Source organism: Notolepis coatsorum, assembly GCF_963971535.1.
Source record: "Notolepis coatsorum genome assembly, chromosome: 8".
In the NCBI taxonomy this organism is placed as follows: domain Eukaryota; kingdom Metazoa; phylum Chordata; class Actinopteri; order Aulopiformes; family Paralepididae; genus Notolepis; species Notolepis coatsorum.
The window spans coordinates 111,824,210-111,843,049 of record NC_140172.1 but is presented as its reverse complement, the minus strand read 5'-3'; the positions used below and the strand labels follow the sequence as shown (position 1 = coordinate 111,843,049).

Genomic DNA, 18,840 nt, shown 5'->3' with positions numbered 1-18,840 from the left:
ATGGTCACGCTGGACCTACAAAAGGCCTTCGACACTGTCAATCACTCCATTCTGATTGACAAGCTAAAAGCAATTGGTTTTGGATAGTTTATCAGTGAGCTGGATGCAATCCTACCTGGAGGGGAGAGAACAGATGGTAGAGGTAAACGGTACTCTATCCCCCCCTCCGAGTGAGCTGTGGTGTTCCACAAGGAAGCTACTAGGACCGTTACTGTTCCTAATTTATGCAAATTACATGTCGTCAGCTTGTGACTGCAACTTGTTCCTGTTCGCGGACGACTCAGCCCTGCTCTCTTTGGATCAAATAACAAACTCAGCAAAACCAACGGCTTCTCTGTTACAGTGGGTGACAATATTGTCACAAGGAAAGATGAAATTACATACCAGGGTTCTATCCTTGAGGCAAATCTTTCCTGTGACAAAATGACATCCAATGTAATCAAAAAAGTCAACCAACGAACAAGATTCTTGTACCGGATCTCCTCTCTGGTAAACAAGAATAACCTGAAGACTCTAGCAGTGGCGTCGTTAGCCCTGGGCTTCCGGGGCTTTAGCCCCGGATGTTTTTCTCCTAGCCCCGGACCTTTAAAAGAAAAAAAAATAGTTTTTTTACTTTTTTTTTTTTAAGATGTCAGCATCTAATCCCCATTGTCTGTGCTGAATGTTTGTTAGTGTTTGGTATTTTTTGTTGGTTTTTAGTACTTTTAATCCATTTTTAGTAAGTAGTTTTCATTTGATCCTATAATTTTTTCATTCACCGATTTGTGGACTTTTTTTTTAGTGTCCTGAAAGGCACTTTATAAATCAAATGCATTATTATTATTATTATTATTATTATTATTATTATTATTATTATTATTATTATTATTATTATTATTATTATTATTATTATTATTATTATTATTATTATTATTATTATTATCCAGGAGGGAAAAGACACTTTGGATAGTAGGGACTGCATCTCTGCCTGTCCTGACCAGGAAACACTTTTCAACTGTTATCTCCTCTGGCAATAGTTGGATATTGTAATGTGTGGCGAGGGGTTGCAGCAATTCCACTGAGAGAAACTGGTCTGAGGCTGGATAACATGCCTGTATGCCTCTCATAAGTTGTTATCCAACTCATGAGAACCTGCTCTCAAGCTCTTGCAGCATTCTGTCGATGACTGGATAGAACAGTCTCTGTCTCAGCTGATCTCCTGAGCTGAGGTCTGAGCGTGTGCCACAAGATGCCATTACATATGGCCTTTGTCCTGTCATACATGTCCACTGCCATCTCTGAGGTGCAATAACCTTTGAGTGTGTCCTGCACTGTACTTTTAAATAGTACAGATAGGTAACGCAGCAGCACCTGGAGCCATCCATACCCATGTCCAGTGTCCACTGACAAAGACATGCTCATGATACTGTGATAAACTATAATAAGCTTTAATCGAACCCTGGTTAATTTCCTCGGATAGTCCGGTTGGTTTGGGGTGGTGTGAAAGCTCATTCACTCTTGCAAGTGAACCCTGCTGCGGTTCATTTGAGATGTGAATGCAAGGCGGACCAAAGGCAGGAAAAGACCCAAAAATCGAATCTTTTTTTTATGAGAAGACTGAAACATATGTATATAATGAAACACACAATACCGTTTTTCTTCGATTGCATGATTTTGAAAACGGGGCCCGGTGTTTCAAAACACACAATTAGCACAACCACACACACAATTATCAGAACACCTCAGATCCTTTGCTAAATTAAACACTTGTCAAAACCATACACTAATTTATAAAAACTACATTTTGTTACCATATGAAACACATGTTTCATATGACTTAATTCTGTTTGAACCAGTTACACACACTGCTGTGCTTAACCTAAAACACATTTAGCAATTCTACTTCTCAGTGATTAGAGTACTGTAAGTGAAGTACGCAGAGAATGTGCAAATATACAATAAATTCACCAAACACTACACAAGACCAATGCTGTAGTGTAGACTGATGAAAATATAATTTATTTATCTACATATACCCAAATCAATGATGCAGACTGCTGAAAAAAAAACATTTTCTCTCCATATACCCAAATCAATGATGCCGACTGATGAAAATATAAATTTTCTCTCCATATAAACAAATCAGTCAACATTTCAACATGGAGAATCACAACAAAACACGTCCCAGTTTTCATGCTACTATGTGCATAACACTGTAAGCTCAGCAAATATCAGACAAACATAAAATACTGTATCCAGTACAGGTTAAAATTACAGTAAAACAAAAACAATTTTGAAACAATTTAAATAGAGTACAGAAAATACTAGACATTATCTCTTTGCCTAGCTGGATCTGGCAAGAGAATTTTTTGCTCTGTGTGTATTGTTTTGCAAAAAGTGTGAGGCTGACATTGTGCTTATAGGGGTGCAAATCTGGGCCTATGTTTTGCTCCTTGAGTGTAAGGTTTTGATAATTGTGTAATACTTTTGATTTGAGTGTTTATGCAATTGAAGAAAACTGTAAAGACTAGAGATGAACTGTTTATTTATTTTGTACATAGGCTGTGCATATGTTTGTTTGTTTGTTTATTTGCTTATGTGTATGATTCTTAACTGTTTTTATTTTGTTATTGGTGTATATGTGTGTAAATTCAAAACTGGCCCCTACAAATGTCCTAACCCAGTTGTACAATAAAGACCAAGCATGGCTTTGTCAGTATTCCAATGTACAGCCCCACCCAACCCCACCCCACCTACCCAACCTCCTCCAATGTACAGTTTCCATGTCAAATGTATGTCAGTATTCCAATGTACAGTGTCCCCCCCCCTACCCAACCCCCCCCCCCCCCCCCCCCCCCCCCCCACCTCCAATGTACAGCCCCACCCCACCTACCCAACCTCCCACAATGCACAGTTTCTATGTCAAATGTATATACTCTTCTTCTGGATTTTTTTATTATCACAAACAGTACTGTATTTGAAAATCTGGTATGTCATAAATGTATAGATGTAGCAGTACTGTCTATCTGTATGTCATGTGTGTCATATGATGAATTGAAAATGGGGGACCCTGATGGAAACAAGACGAAAGTCTTTCTCAGGTCTGCATCCTCTTAACAATTGTATGTATTGAGCTGTACTGTACTGTACCCATTCTGCAATCTGTTAATACACTTTTCAATCAATCAATCAATCAATCAATGTATGTACAGTATATGTATATATATTATATATATATGTATATATATATATGTGTATATATGTATATTTGTACTCCTGTTGTGGCCTCTTGGGACCAGATCAATGTTTTATCTGGCTAAATAAAGGTTAAATAAATAAATAAGAAACTGATGATTTGGTCCTGTTAACTTTGAATTTTCTATGGGGACTGCCCAGATCCCTCTCATGGACATGGACCTCACTTTGAGAACCTCTAATGATTCTAGTTATTCAGTATTCATCTCTAATTACTCTAAAATTGCGTATTTCTGTGTTTAAAAAAAAAAGGGGGGGTCCCCCCCCCCCCCCCCCCCCGGGCTGAAGCCCCCAATGTTTTCTAGCCCTAAAAACGCCCCTGAACTTTACGACTATGCTTGCACCTCACCAAAGCACCTCGCACTAAAAACAAGATTACAAACATCACAAAACAAACTGGTCAGACTACTGCTTGACCTTACTCCTAAAACCCACCTCACCCCTGCCCCATTTGACAACCTGATTGATTGATTGAACATTTTATTAACAGATTGCAGAATGGGTACAATACAGTACAGCTCAATACACACAATTGTTAAGGGGATGCAGACCAGAGAACGACTTTCGTCTTGTTTACATCAGGGTCCCCCATTTTCAATTCATCATAACATATATGACATACATGACATACAGATAGACAGTACTGTTATATCTAGACATTTATGACATACCAGATCTACAAATATACAGTCAAATATACCTCGGATGGCTTAGAGTAGACAGCAGAGTACAGCAACTTGCAATGGGTCTGGTCTACAAGATACACTACACCACTAAGGTACCCATGTACATGTCAAAATACTTCCCAAAGGTCAGTGAATACCACGACCAGAACACCAGAGGGAGTTCCACAAATCATGTTCAACCCAGATTCGGCACAAACTAGGGTCTAAACACGTTTCGCAATAATGCCACATCAATGTGGAACATCGTACCCACAGCCGTAAAAAAAATGTGAATCCCTACCCACCTTCAAAACCGCTCTCAAAGAGCAACTACGGGAGGCTGCAATTCGAAACTGGCCCCCGTAAATGTCCAAACCCCCCCTCCCACTGTACAGTTTCCTCCCCCTTGTATGTTATCTGTTACAATCTCTGTTTAACAGTACTGTATATATTTACATATCTTGTATGTCACAAATGTAACAGTAAGTATACCTAATATATCAGGTAGAGAGATAAGTACAAATAAATCTATATTACAAATAGATTATAAAAAAAAAAAGAAAAAAAAAAAAAATAATAATAATAATAATAATAATAATAATAATAATAATAATAATAATAATAATAATAATAATAATAATAATAATAATAATAATAATAATAATAATAATAATAATAATAATAATAATAGGGGATTGATTGATTGGGGGATGCAGATCAGTCAGAAATGTCAAGATATATATCTCTATGTTGCTTATGTCATTATTAATTGAAAATGGGGGACCCTGATCTAAACAAGACGAAAGTCTTTATCTGATCTGCATCCCCCAATCAATCAATCCCCTATTATTATTATTATTATTATTATTATTATTATTATTATTATTATTATTATTATTATTATTATTATTATTATTATTATTATTATTATTATTATTATTATTATTATTATTATTATTATTTTTTTTTTTTTTTTTTTTTTTTTTTTTTTTTTTTTATATAATCTATTTGTAATATAGATTTATTTGTACTTATCTCTCTACCTGATATATTAGCCTTCAAACATTTTGCGTGGGTGGGTGTGTATTTGTCAGTATACCTGAGGTGGTAGACTATCTCATGTATTATGTTGCATTATCATGCAGTTGTGCCTTTGAGAGGAGGAGCAAGTTAACCACGTGGACCAGAGGGCGGGCGCGTGCGTTGTCTTTGACTTCCGTTTTGATTGACAAGGTGCTCCGCTCTGGTGCCAACATTAGCAGCAGGTAGCTAGCTAGCTAACATTAGCTGCATCCGTGAAAGATCCCACCAGCGCATCAGGTAAACAACAACGGTTTCTGATGTTCATTTCCCGTACCGAGAGATAACCAAAAGTCATATGTAGCCAAGATGGAAAAAACGGTGCTTTGTACAGCGTTAGCTTCATAGCCAACATGTTAGCATGAGCTGTTTAGCTAACTGGCTAACGTTAGCCTTTAGCAAAGCCGCTGCAAACGATAACGTTCGCCCGACTGGAGTTCTATCAATTCCTGCCATATGATAGTTGTCTTAGCAAGATGCGGTCTCTAACGGAAATGGTTTAGTATTGTTCGCTAACTAACTTGCATGTGCGGTTCACAGGCAACGTTAGCAATGTTTTGGATCATGAGGTGACCAGCTAACGTGGTCCAGATCCACAATTCAGCTACCGTTATTCATATAGAATACTATGCCAGTAAGTTACGCGTGTGTGTCTGTATTTGGGGCACAGGCGCCAATTGAATATATATTATGAATAACTATTATCGTAACTATCGTTACGATTTAAGTAAGTGAGAGGTTTGCCATTAAGGGAAAGACGATAGAATATCAGAAAATAGTACCAAAGACAAGTAATTCAAACAAGTTAACCGCCCAAAGCCAACCCCCAGTTCTGCATAGGATTTCTAGCAATGAGTCTTACGTGTGCACCCATAAGTGTGCATCCATCATAGTAATCTGTAATACATACTTTTATATCCCCATATCAAAATGGTTTGATAGACCACCAATGTTAAAGACTCACTCGTCAAATTAGTTCTTTGGGGCACAATTGCCTACCTTTGAAATGGCTGGTATCTTCATTTAAAATGAGCCCACTACTGTCCGAAACACAGTAATGTCAATCACCACAGATACAGCCAGTTGTACAGCTTTGATTAGTGGGTGAGTCTAAATGGTCCTCATTTTGAGCTATCCCTCTTTGTCTGTACGTGATTGAGCCTACTTGTCCCCTGTTCCAAATGATAGAAAATCTTACTAATGGCACCTTTAACTACAAGCTTTTTTCTGTTATGATTTACTTTGATTGATTGATTGATTGAAAACTTTAACAGATTGCAGAATGGGTACAATACAGTACGACTCAAGTCAATACACACAATTGTTAAGGGGATGCAGACCAGAGAAAGACGTTTGTCTTGTTTACATCAGGGTCCCCCATTTTCAATTCATCATTCATACTGACCTTCAATTCACTTGTTGTCTCCAGAGCAAAAATGCCAGCCGCACTCGCAGATGCCAGTCAAATAATATGTGAAGTTTGGGCGAGCAATGTGGAGGAGGAGATGAGGAAGATCCGACAGATTATTCAAAGCTACAACTACATCGCCATGGTAAGAGCTGTTTTTTTAAGACGAGGGGCACCTCATAGACCCTTTTATCATAATACTCACGGTTTGGATCGTATCATGGATTGGATGATCAGCAAAACAATTTATTCAAAGTATTAGCTGAAAGCATCAGGAACACACTTATATGATCTATTAGGCCTAATTGTTCATTCTAAAGAAAGCTTTGTGGTCAGTCTGGTAACTTTTCTCTGGAGGTCCATCCATCTGTGTAGACCTAGTAGTGTGACCTATACTGGAAGTATTGGATAATTCTGCTTTGTGCCTGTTCACGTTTGGAAATTACCTTGTTGCTGAATTAAGTGACTATGAAAGGAAATATTAACGCTGTTGCTCAACATTGTGCACACTGAAATGACGAATTACCTGCTGTGATTGTATTGGGCTACAACATAGTTCGTTATAAATAACAACATTATGGCTTTGATTATGGATTTTGTCCTGTCAATATATAAATGCACTGTGCGGAGTGACCCATACGGATCAACTACAATGCGTTACACCCCCACATCGCCTAGTGCTTTTATCCAGAATGTCCCTGCAGTGTCTCAGACAGAAAGACAGCGGAGTACAGTAGTCCGACTCCTAACTACAGTAAACGGGTACACCACAGATCTTATCCCAGCTCTGATGCTCACTGCAACAGAATGAGATTACGTGCCTATTTCACGCATTGAGAACACTGTCTGGATTTAAACAAAAAAAGATGCGCTCATTGGTTTGGAGACGGAAGCAGAGTTTGGCCTTCAAAATGACGTTGACGAAAGTCAGTCAGTCATTTACTCGTGGTTAGGCACTCTTCCGCTAGTGGTGGAACTCACAGGCGTGGCGCTTTGTGTGAGAACAGTTTAATCCATGTCCTCCTTATCCACGAGTCCACGACACTGTGTCCTTGTTTTTATTCATATTTTTTGGGAGAGTACACTCTTTGGGTGATAAGAGTAGGAATGGCATTCAACTTGTAGAAAGGGATAAGGTTACCTTGACATTTGTTTTATTTGTCCACCAGACGTTTGTCACGTTGTGAGTAAAACAAGGGCACACAGTGTCACAGACGCAAAGAGCCTTGTGGTCTCCGTCTCGAGAGGGAGGTCTGTCTGGGTCAGAGTTTACATTCAAAATAATTGGTGCCGGTGCACGCTGTCCTAGAAGATAAAAATGTCCCCGGACAAGTGGGAGAAATTCCGGTAAAATATAATTTGTGTTTGAAGAACAAATAGAAGATTTCTCCACTGGGTCAAAGAAATATGGTGATGGTTATGTTGAAGGAAAGAAAGCAGGTGCTCCTCAAGGATAGAGATTAAACACAGCCTGTCCAACTTACTTATAATGGAAGTCCAATGGTAGAGGTGGTGGTCTGCAAGGAATCTAAGACACTCTGACTGTGAATAAAAAAATCCATTATTACAATATGGATATTCAGCAGGTACTCAAATCAGTTATCTGTGTTTATTGAGTTTAAAAATGAAGAATGACATCCAGGGCTGCACGCTAAGCTTTTTCACTAGGGGCACAGGTGCCCCTAAATGAAAAATGTAGGGGCACAGAATATTTTTTAGGGGCACCTTTTTAAATAATTTTTTTTTATTATAGTGCAAAAAAATATGTTCCTCCTGCCTCATTACTGTGGTCCTTTTATTTAACATTTAAGTGCTTTTGTTTTCAGGTTTATCTTTTATAATGAACCAACTGAAGTATTACCACAGCTGCAAACATTTCTTCTTTCATTGATAACAGTGTATTAACACTTTGATCGCCGGGGTTAAATTCATAATTTACCATCCCTCGCCAGCCCTATTTAACATGGAGAAGTTCCCCTTCTTTGCAGGGCTATAACTTTTTAAATTGTATTGCTAAATTGACATTACCATGGCCCATTCAAAGTCCTATATCTATTGTTCAGGGTGTAGCAACGTTATACTTTTTCATTCACATATTCATACTAAAATACGGTCTAAAGTATAAGTATGTTTTTATCGTTTTCTGCAGCTTTCTCCAGAATGTGATTTATAGCCCTAAATGCATTATATTGATGATTGTATACAGTTTGATAGCAATCGGCGCGAGATAAAAAAATTCAACTGCACGTACTTCTAGAAGTTACTACGTATGATCTGATGTTGACCGGATGGGCGGGGGGTCGTTTTATAATTCCGTGGGCAACGTTATATCATTCATCTAGTGTGGGTGATATGATCATTAGAGCAGTTAGTATAGAAGACATTAAAAAATAACGCTGAAACTCACCGTAGCTTTCTCTCGCCGTTGGGAGATGAGCGTGGAACAGAATTTTTTTCTATTATGGGATGTAGAAATACCCGATCCATTTCCAGGTTGTATAATAGTATATACGTCCAAATCATGTTGTTTATCGAGTTATTGGCAACGGATCGCTATCCATTGTGTCGAGATCGAGTCCCGGGACCTATAGCGAGTGATCGGACCAAATTGAAATGAGCACCAGCTTCCACTTCCTGTTTCTTCCCTGGGCGATCAGGCCGATCGGCCACCAGATGGCGCTCTTGAACCGTTAGAGAGTTGATAGGGGCTCACCAGTACATCTCATGTCTCCGGGGGAGAAATATGATTTCGATCACAGATTTTTGAAATATTGATATCAAAGACGCTGTCCAGCGTCAACGGCAGAATGAGCATGGCCGGGAATGACGTGTTCCAGCGTCAACGGCGATTAAAGGGTTAACAGTGTTCATAGTCAGTGTCTGCTGCTCTGCTGTTGATGGCAATAACTGGAATGGATTATCAAAAAAACACTCAAACAACGCTCTCTTGTGGCTTTTCCTGTGGTTTATTAAAGCAAAACACACCACAGCTAGGGCTGGGCGATATGGCCTAAATATGATATCACGATATTTTCTGACCTTTCGGCGATACACGATACACATCACAATGTTTTTCCTTTTTCCCCCCAAACAATTCTTTATGAGATTTACCAAGACAGTATTTGAGTTTGCAAGCTAACATTAAAGACAAAAGACCCATGTATTTAGCATTTTTATATTATATATTAGATTTAGATGATTGGATTATTAGATTATATATTATTGCATATATTTAGCATTTCGTTTTTTTGAGATTATATATTAGATTAGATTTAGATTATATATATTGTAACTATTTATTGTAGGGCAAATATAACTGAGGAGGGCATACATAGTACTTATCTTATTAAAAAACAAAGCATTCATTAGCAAAACATGAAAATGTCAAACCACATTTGTAATGTTTATTGTTTACTGAAACGTTTGACTGTTTAAAAATAAATGAACATGATGACTAATTTATTTTCTTTAATTGTTACATTAGATATAAATACTGATATTTTTTATGTAAATCTACAAACTAGTAGCTTATAACTGGTAATCGAATGCTTTTGCATACATTTATATGAACTATTCCACTTACCAATGGCCAGGTGAATGAAGCCTGTGCCCAAACACTGGAGTCGAGTCCACTTATTCAAAGCCAAGGCTTTGACAACGTTGACTGCGCTGTCTTTTTCATGGTTGTCAATTGAACCATGTGCTTTCCTATGGCTATGAGGAACGTTACCGCATCTGTGATCTCCCCCCATCGCTTGCTCTTCTTGTCATAAAGTGAGCCGCACACGGCTCACTTTAGTGTTGTCTGTTTTGGCTGTGGTTTTAAAACACTTGAGGTACTAGTAGGGCTACCGGCGCGCAACTTAATGTTTTAGGCATATTCTTTTGGGTGTTTCCTTTCCTCCCGTTGCCCCGACTTTAACTTTACAAAGTTTGAACAGAATGATGCTTTGACTAACGTCTGTTCGCGTGTAGCCGAACCAGGTCCATAATGTAGAACCCTTTTTTGGAATTAATTCTACGGAGTCCTCGCTTTCGTTTTCGCCACACTGAGCCACCCCTCTCTGTCTCTGGCTAGGTGTGTGCGCTTGCGTGCGTGTAGATGACGTAATTTGGACGAGTGTGTGTGTGACTGACTTTTTTTCTGCAAGAGGCGAGAGGGAGAGGAAAGCATTTCGAGCTTAATTTAGGAGTGAAATGCGAATGAAAGGTTTGAATCGGTACTCATCGCAACTTCGCAAGCGTGCCCCCAAATATAATTTTCAATTCGCACAGGCTATATTTAAGAGCAATTTGCGATAACCTCGTCGCACTGTACAGCCCTGACATCATCAAGCCATGTGACTTGCATGCATAACGTGTCCCTGTAGTCGGGGTGTTGGACCAGCTTAGCCATAGTGTTGTTGACGGAAGATTCAGACTGTTGCCTGTGTCGTTCAGTCAAAGTTGGATAAATGGAAAGACCCTCCGAAAATCTGTATATTAGTTTCAGTCTTTGTTGAGAAATTAGACTTTTCAGTTGCTTCTCCACTGTCCACTTCACTGTGTACTGAAACAGAGGGAGAGAACCCTCTCGGCGAACTGTGTACTGAAACGGGGGAAGAGGACCCTCTCTGTAAACTGTGTCCTGAAACAGGGAGAGAACCCTCCCAGTTCACTGTCCTGAAACAGAGGGAGAGAACCCTCTCAGTTCACTGTGTCCTGAAACAGAGGGAGAGAGAACCCTCCCAGTTCACTGTGTCCTGAAACAGAGGGAGGGAGAGAGAACCCTCCCAGTTCACTGTGTCCTGAAACAGAGGGAGAGAGAACCCTCCCAGTTCACTGTGTCCTGAAACAGAGGGAGAGAGCACCCTCTCAGTTCACTGTGTCCTGAAACAGAGGGAGAGAGAACCCTCTCTCAGTTCACTGTGTCCTGAAACAGCGGGAGAGAGAATCCTCTTAGTTCACTGTGTCCTGAAACAGGGAGAGAGAACCCTCCCAGTTCACTGTTTCCTGAAACAGAGGGAGAGAGAACCCTCTCTCAGTTCACTGTGTCCTGAAACAGAGGGAGAGAGAACCCTCCAGTTCACTGTGTCCTGAAACAGAGGGAGAGAACCCTCCCAGTTCACTGTGTCTTGAAACAGAGGGAGAGGACCTGTGTTGATGACTAATGTTATCAATGTTTACTTAATGTAATTTCACCAGAATGTAACGGCTTTCTTAACTTTAGCTTTGTGATGTGTGCATTCTGTCACTGTGGGGCTTTTATTTGTTAGGAGCAAGTGAGTGAACAACAGTGGATGAATATTCCTGATATAATAAAGCAATTCTATTCTAACTATTCTCCATCACCAGGACACGGAATTCCCCGGTGTGGTGGTGCGGCCTATCGGTGAGTTCCGCAGCACCGTAGACTACCAGTACCAGCTACTGAGGTGTAACGTGGACCTGCTGAAGATCATACAACTGGGCCTGACGTTCATGAACGAAGACGGAGACTATCCGCCCGGCACAACGACGTGGCAGTTCAACTTCAAATTCAACCTGACGTGAGTGATCTGCATCTCCTCTTCCAGCATGGAGCACCAGATAAACACCTTATCGGTACCTGCAGTCCAGGCTTTCCCTGTCTATTTATTAAGCTTTCAGGTGGTTCACCTAATTTTTTTTTCTCTGGCCACTTAATTTAAAGTGTGTGAAAGTGTTTTACATTTGGTCTCTTCCTTACCTAAAGCATATGATAAATTCCAGTAGTGCCATTTCCTCGCATAGAGCCTGTGAATTTAGTGTTTGTGTACGATATTGGAATTTCTAACGTTGATACAATACCTTAAACAATATCGATATTCAATACCATTTTCCATACCATGGGGCCCTGTTCAGTTTCTTAGCTTCATGAGTTTTCATTTTTATGTTTGTTCAATACAGCTGGTAGGGTTAGGATAGTTGTGGGCTGAACTTCCCAGCTTCTCTATTACTATAAGACAAATATCAAACATTTAGATTAACGTCACGGTGACCAAATGCGTCCACATTTTTATAGGATTCTATCACATTTTCATAACACTAGCGAATATAACTTACCCTGCACCGTTTTCATTGAGGTTTCTTACAAATTAACGATGTTTTATTTGTCCTTTATATGCGGATAACATTAAAATCTTAAATTGTACCATTATGTTCCCCTTTAGACAACAAACATAATGCTAATGATGCACTTTTGTTAAGATAATTAGGTGACCATTCTCGGTCACTATATTCAGGTCGCATTAATAGTTTAACGCTGTTCAGATCACGTTTTCCTAATCCGGTGCTGACCTGTGAACTAGGTGATAAATGTCTTGGGATTATTTTTTTTTGTATTTTTTTTTTGTATTATTTTTTAAACAAACACATAAACAAACATGACAACATAAAATTAGATATACAAGCATTAATTAACAGTGCACATCCAATGAAATCACCATTTAGATAAATGTCTTATACAAGATATACCCCTAATACCTGCTATCTAATACCCTACACACATATGCTCTCGCTCGCTCCCCCCCCGGACCCCTCATTGGATAATCCATCCATTATCGTTCGCTCCTAACCAGGCACTACCATTATATGCTAGCTTTTATTCTCTCCACCACTTCTAACCACATTGTCATTTTGGATTCATTGAGACCCAAAATTCTTGCTGTAGATATTTCTAAATAAATCACTTCGAGATATGTAAGAATCCAGACCTTCCGGCACATTTTTTCCGGTTGAAACCATCGTGATGCTATCAGCTTTTTAGCCGCTGTGATACCAGACAAAACCAATCTCTTTAGCTGTATAGGTACTGCACACTCAAAAACATCATTCAGCAGTAATACAGAGGGGTGTACAGGTATATTCAGAGTTAAGAGATTTGATAATTGCTGGGTCACTTCTTTCCAGAATATCTTAACTGGTGGGCAGTCCCAGTACATGTGCATAAATGTCCCCTCGTCCCCATTTGTACATAAGGAGCATTTGGAGTCTTGTTTAAGACCCATTCTGTTCAGTCTTATAGGAGTCAAGTATGTCCTATGAATATAGTTAAGATTGATTTGTTGATGGTCCGGGTTCCTTGATGCAAGTCGAACATTTTCCCAGGCTTCTTGCCAATCAAAATCTATTTCCAGGTCTGGTATATCCCTCCTCCAGACTGACTCTAGGTGGAGGATTTCATACGAGGACGTTAGTAATTGATGATAAAAATCTGAAACAAAACCTCTCGATGTCTCTCTTTCATAGAAGAATTTGTGGTATCTGTGGTGTACAATTGGTATCCTTAATGGAACACCGTGAGCCTTCAAACATAACAATAACTGTGCGTAAAAGTAATATGTGGAACTGGTGAGATTACATTTTTTACGTATTTCCTCATAACTACAAAATCCCTGTTTGTTGAAAACATCTCCTAATGTGTGATTGATTGATTGAATAGTTTATTGGTTTAGAATGGAAAATCACACATATACATTGTATATATATATATATATATATATATATATATATATATATATGATTGATATATATATACAATGTATGCCCTGCTTTTCCCATCTAGGGAATCTTATAGGTCGTTTTCCAATCAGGAGTGCATTGTTATTGAATAAGGGAGTATGATTATGCCATTTATGTGGGTTAGAATATTTGTTTTGTGTTTCACGCCATATCCGGATCGCATGAGTAATAATGGGGCCAAATTTCAGTTCACATTGCTTAATTGATAATTTGGTGTATACTATGTCCTGCAGTCTATGTGGTGCTACTATATTTACTTCTAAATTTCTCCAGGATACTGATGCTTGGGGATCAAACCAGGTTGTCAGTGGTCTTAAAGTGTACGCCTTAATATAGTGGAAAAAATCTGGAAATGCCATACCTCCGTCGGCTTTGTTTCTCTGTGCGGTGGATCTTTTTATACGTGGTGGTTTGTTATTCCAAAAAAAAATGTATGCGCAAGAGTGTACATTTTTCCAGTAACCATCTGGAGGGGGTAACGGTAGCATTGAGCTGATGAAGTTGATTCTAGGTAAGACATCCATCTTAACTATTGAAACCCGTGCCTGTACTGAGTTTTTAAGTTTTGACCACCTGTCAAAGTCGTATTTGATTTTATTTTCGATTTCTATGTAATTGTGCTTCACCGTTTGGCTTATGGTAGGGAATACTTCAACTCCCAAACATCTAAAGTGTTTAACCATTGGTATTTCTCCTGGAAGGCGTATATTTTTTGCAGGGGTGTTAAGTGGAAGGAAAGCCGACTTTGGCCAATTTATCTTAAATCCTGATAGGTCGCCAAAGTCATCAATCAACTTGAGAAGATGAGGCATTGCGGTGTTAGGGTTTTGCATGAACAGTATTACGTCGTCCGCATATAAACTAATTTTGTGTTGTGTGCCCTTGATTACGATTGGTTCTATGAATTGGGATTGTCTTATATATTGTGCTAAAGGTTCTAATGATAAATAGAATAGTCCGGGACTAAGAGGGCAACCCTGTCTAGAAGAGCGTGATACCGGAAAGATTTCGGAGGTGATTATACCTGTTGTAATCATGGCCGATGGGTCTTTGTATAATACTTTAATCATATCAATGAATCCTTTTCCTAACCCCATCCTTTCTAAGGGGCCTTTCTCACTCAGGTTTTGGGATCGAATCACCGCCCCGGAGCACGGGGGGGAGTGTTCTCACTCACCCCTTTTGGGAGCGAAACGGCGCTGATTCGTTTTACCCCCCGCTGAACGGGGCCAGTTGGATTAGGTGGTCTCGGAATCGGCCGTGGGAGCGGGGGGCGTGACACACACAACGTCGTTACCGTCATGCTTGCTTGAATTTTGGGCAGATAACACCACACAGCAACAACTGGAGAATACCCACAAAAACCATATTTATGGGCAATTTGAGAGTTCAGACCTCAACCAAAAACAAGTGGATGAAAACATGAAGCCACGTTACAAACGCACAGCACTAACCTGGCTCGCATTAGGCCTGGCAATTTTTGTTTGCCATGCTATTTTCTAGGGGTGCACCGATATATCGGTCGGGTATCGGTATCGGCCGATAAGTGCCTTGTTGACTGCTATCGGCCTATCGGCCGATAAGCTCAAATGTGCCGATAGCAGTCGCCGATAAATACCCATCAATTTGTGTAGCGTCAAAAGGCAAAAAAAAAAGTTCACTCGCGCGATCTACCTGCACAACGCCCGCCGTCCCCCCCACACACACACAATCTACTGCATCAAAGTAACTATTTATGATTAACAAGGCATTCGTTTTGTGGCATTAGCGTTATATAGTTAGTGTTACACGGACAATAACATCAGCATATTATTATTACCCATAGCAGCAAGGCATTACTCCGAGTCCGTTCATTAGCTCGGTTCCATTCCGTTGCTCATTCCGTTACCCAACTACACATTCTGCAATCTGTTAATAAAGTTTTCAACCAGACAAATGTATAGAAAGGCTTTGTTTTATTATAACATTTGTTGCAGTAAAATCATTATGTCTCATTTGGTCATGCGTGGAGCGCCGGTCGGCGGGCCGGGCAGCTAACGTAGCTACGTTATTAGCTATTAGATGCAAGACTAACGTTACTGGTGAAAATGTGATTTGCGTTGGAATACTCCTTTGTCAACTTGCTGTACTTTGCTTGCAGGTCTGCAGTCATTATTGCTGCATTATGAATAGCCGCAACTTTAGCCAAGGTAACGTTATGGCTAAACCTTTAACAATAGTTAACGCTAGCTTTCGGTTAGCTGTTCAATGCTATTAATAACAACTCCCCGTCAACACCCTCTCTCGGGAAGATGGCATTTAAGAAAGTATCTGCTGTTAAAATGAAGTGTTACACGTTCAATAACAAGCATATTATTTACCCGAAGATAGCAGTAAACAAGGCATTACTCCGTTAGTACGTTCATAGCTCGGTTCCATTCCGTTGCTCATTCCGTACCCAACTACACATTCTGCAATCTGTTAATAAAGTTTTCAACCAGACAAATGTATAGAAAGGCTTTGTTTTATTATAACATTTGTTGCAGTAAAATCATTATGTCTCATTTGGTCATGCGTGGAGCGCCGGTAGCTACGTTAAGTGTGTTCTGCTCTCGCAAACAGAACATGCCCGGAAGTAGAAAAATTTATAAACGCTTGCCGATTGGTGGTAAGGACAGCAGGAGGTGGGTGCTAGCGGTCACCGGTGTGGCGTAATTGGCCGAATCGACTGTCAATCAAAATGGTTCCATTGCATTGGTTGAAAGCTCTGGTTGAGAGAATAGTATCCTGCTGCAGGCCGCAAGAATGGTTCCATTGCATTGGTTGAAAGCTCTGGTTGAGAAAATAGTATCCCTCTGCAGGCCGCAAGACGATACTGGGAGAGAGATAGTGATACCATAAACATATTTCTTGATGTTTCCTTTTTTTAAGTAAGTAAAGAGGCCTACAAATACAAACATACACATACAAATATACAGTAGTTTCATTAAAAAAAAAATTAAAATTAAAAAAATTTTTTTTTTTTTTTTTTTTTTTTTTACAAATACTTATATACAAATATACAAATATCGGTATCGGTATCGGTATCGGCCGATAGTGTTAGTTGAACAATCGGTATCTGTATCGGCGGCCAATTTTCATATCGGTGCATCCCTACTATTTTCTATACATTAGTTGTTTGAATGCATTTATTTCTATTAGACCAGTGGTGCCCAACCAGTCGGCCGTGGTCGACCAGTAGATCAATGACATTCAATATAATCGATGCAGCAATGTTACTAGTAAAAGGCTAAGATAACTAGCGTTAGCTTAGCGTTAACGTTAACCCTGCAAAACTCTCAAAAGCGGACTCTACAACAGAGTTCCATTCGTGAGAAAAGAGGCAGAACACACAGTGAATGTATCCGTTTTGTTTATTGCACGTTCTTTGCTGAAAAGAAAAAGTGCTACAGGCTATACTAGACTAGGCTAAGCTAAATAGCGTTAGCCGTTAGCTTAGCGTTAGCCCTGGGAAACGTTCAAAAGCGAACTCTACAACACCATCCATTCGTGATAAAATGGGGTGGGTTATATTGACAAGGCTTGACAACAGAGGTTCAAATATAACTTCATATTTATTGCTTATTTATTCATTTTATATCAGCATCCAGTCTCCAGTAGGGATGGGAATCGAAAACCGGTTCCTAATTGGCTGATGCCTGGAACCGTGTGGCTCCCGTGACTTTCGATTCCCTTATCGCTGCCAGGTTTTTCCTACAGTTGCGCAATAACGTTAGCATGTAGCCATGGCAGACTCTATTTGATTCCTTAAGGGCTCGAAATTGCCTGGGTTTTGGTAATATGCTCCCGAAATGCTCCCGCTGTTTGGCTACTTCTATGTGCAGTGAAAACTACTTGAATGCTTTAGAACCTAGTCATTGATTTAGTTCAGGGTGAGCTAAAATTAGCCGCGGAGCTAACGCTAGCTAACGCTAGCTAACGTGAGCTAACGCTATTTAATCAAGCTCACAAAGAGAGATAAACAGCTGACCGCGGATAGTACAGGTACAAATACAATAAAACAGCAGGTGGGGGCTGTTGTGTAAACCTTGTACTCTTTAGTTCACATATAATAAGAGACGGAGTGTTTGTTTACAAGTCTGTACACTGTAAGCCAGGAAGTACCGTGGTGGTGCAACATACAAATGTGTCCGTGTAGCAACACAAGCCAATACCTTATAGGACAGGCTCGTGTGTGTGTGTGTGTGTGTGTGTGTGTGTGTGTGTGTGTGTGTGTGTGTGTGTGTGTGTGTGTGTGTGTGTGTGTGTGTGTGTGTGTGTGTGTGTGTGTGTGTGTGTGTGTGTGTGTGTGTGTGTGTGTGTGTGTGTGTGTGTGTGTGTGTGTGTGTGTGTGTGTGTGTGTGTGTGTGTGTGTGTGTGAGACAGAAGTCAGAGGAATAACAACCTGTTATTCAATAGATTAAATTAGTTTAAGAATAAAAAAATAAATACATTTTAAGAGAATCTCAAATACATTATTTTATTTAAGTGTAGGCTATAGTTAATGTTTTATTTTTTACAGTTTTTGTATTTTTCTGACATGGGGGCTCAACAATAAATGACAATCAGAAATGTCAAGTTGCATGTTGTTATTCTAACCAGCTTAGACCCCTACGCTCTGCATCTTCTGGCCGCCTCAGACCTACTCCTATCCAAGCTCCGGGAGGGTCATCAAAGAGAAGTCGCCTATTCTCAGTCCTTGCCCCACAATGGTGGAATGAACTACCCACCCCAGTTAGGACAGCCGAATCGCGTCCAATCTTTCGCCGTCGACTAAAGACGCACTTCTTCAACCATTATCTGAATAAAAAAATATATATCTAACCCTAACTAACCGTACTGTCATGCACTTGTCCTAATAAACTAACCTACAGTGTAGCACTCAACACTTTGATGAACATTGTTGCTCAGCTG

At 39.7% G+C, this 18,840-nt stretch overlaps 1 protein-coding gene across 1 annotated transcript in view; it reads left to right on the top strand.

The window, feature by feature from the left end:
- The first annotated feature begins 5,117 nt into the window (after window positions 1–5,117).
- cnot8 (CCR4-NOT transcription complex, subunit 8) overlaps window positions 5,118–18,840 on the top strand; it is a 41,233-nt gene continuing 27,510 nt past the window's right edge. Inside the window, exons 1-3 of the mRNA XM_084320950.1 lie at window positions 5,118–5,219; window positions 6,409–6,532; window positions 11,722–11,915. Of these exons, the coding sequence (XP_084177076.1) occupies window positions 6,416–6,532; window positions 11,722–11,915 (311 nt within the window). The 5' untranslated portion in view covers window positions 5,118–5,219; window positions 6,409–6,415. The remainder of the gene's footprint in view (window positions 5,220–6,408; window positions 6,533–11,721; window positions 11,916–18,840) is intronic.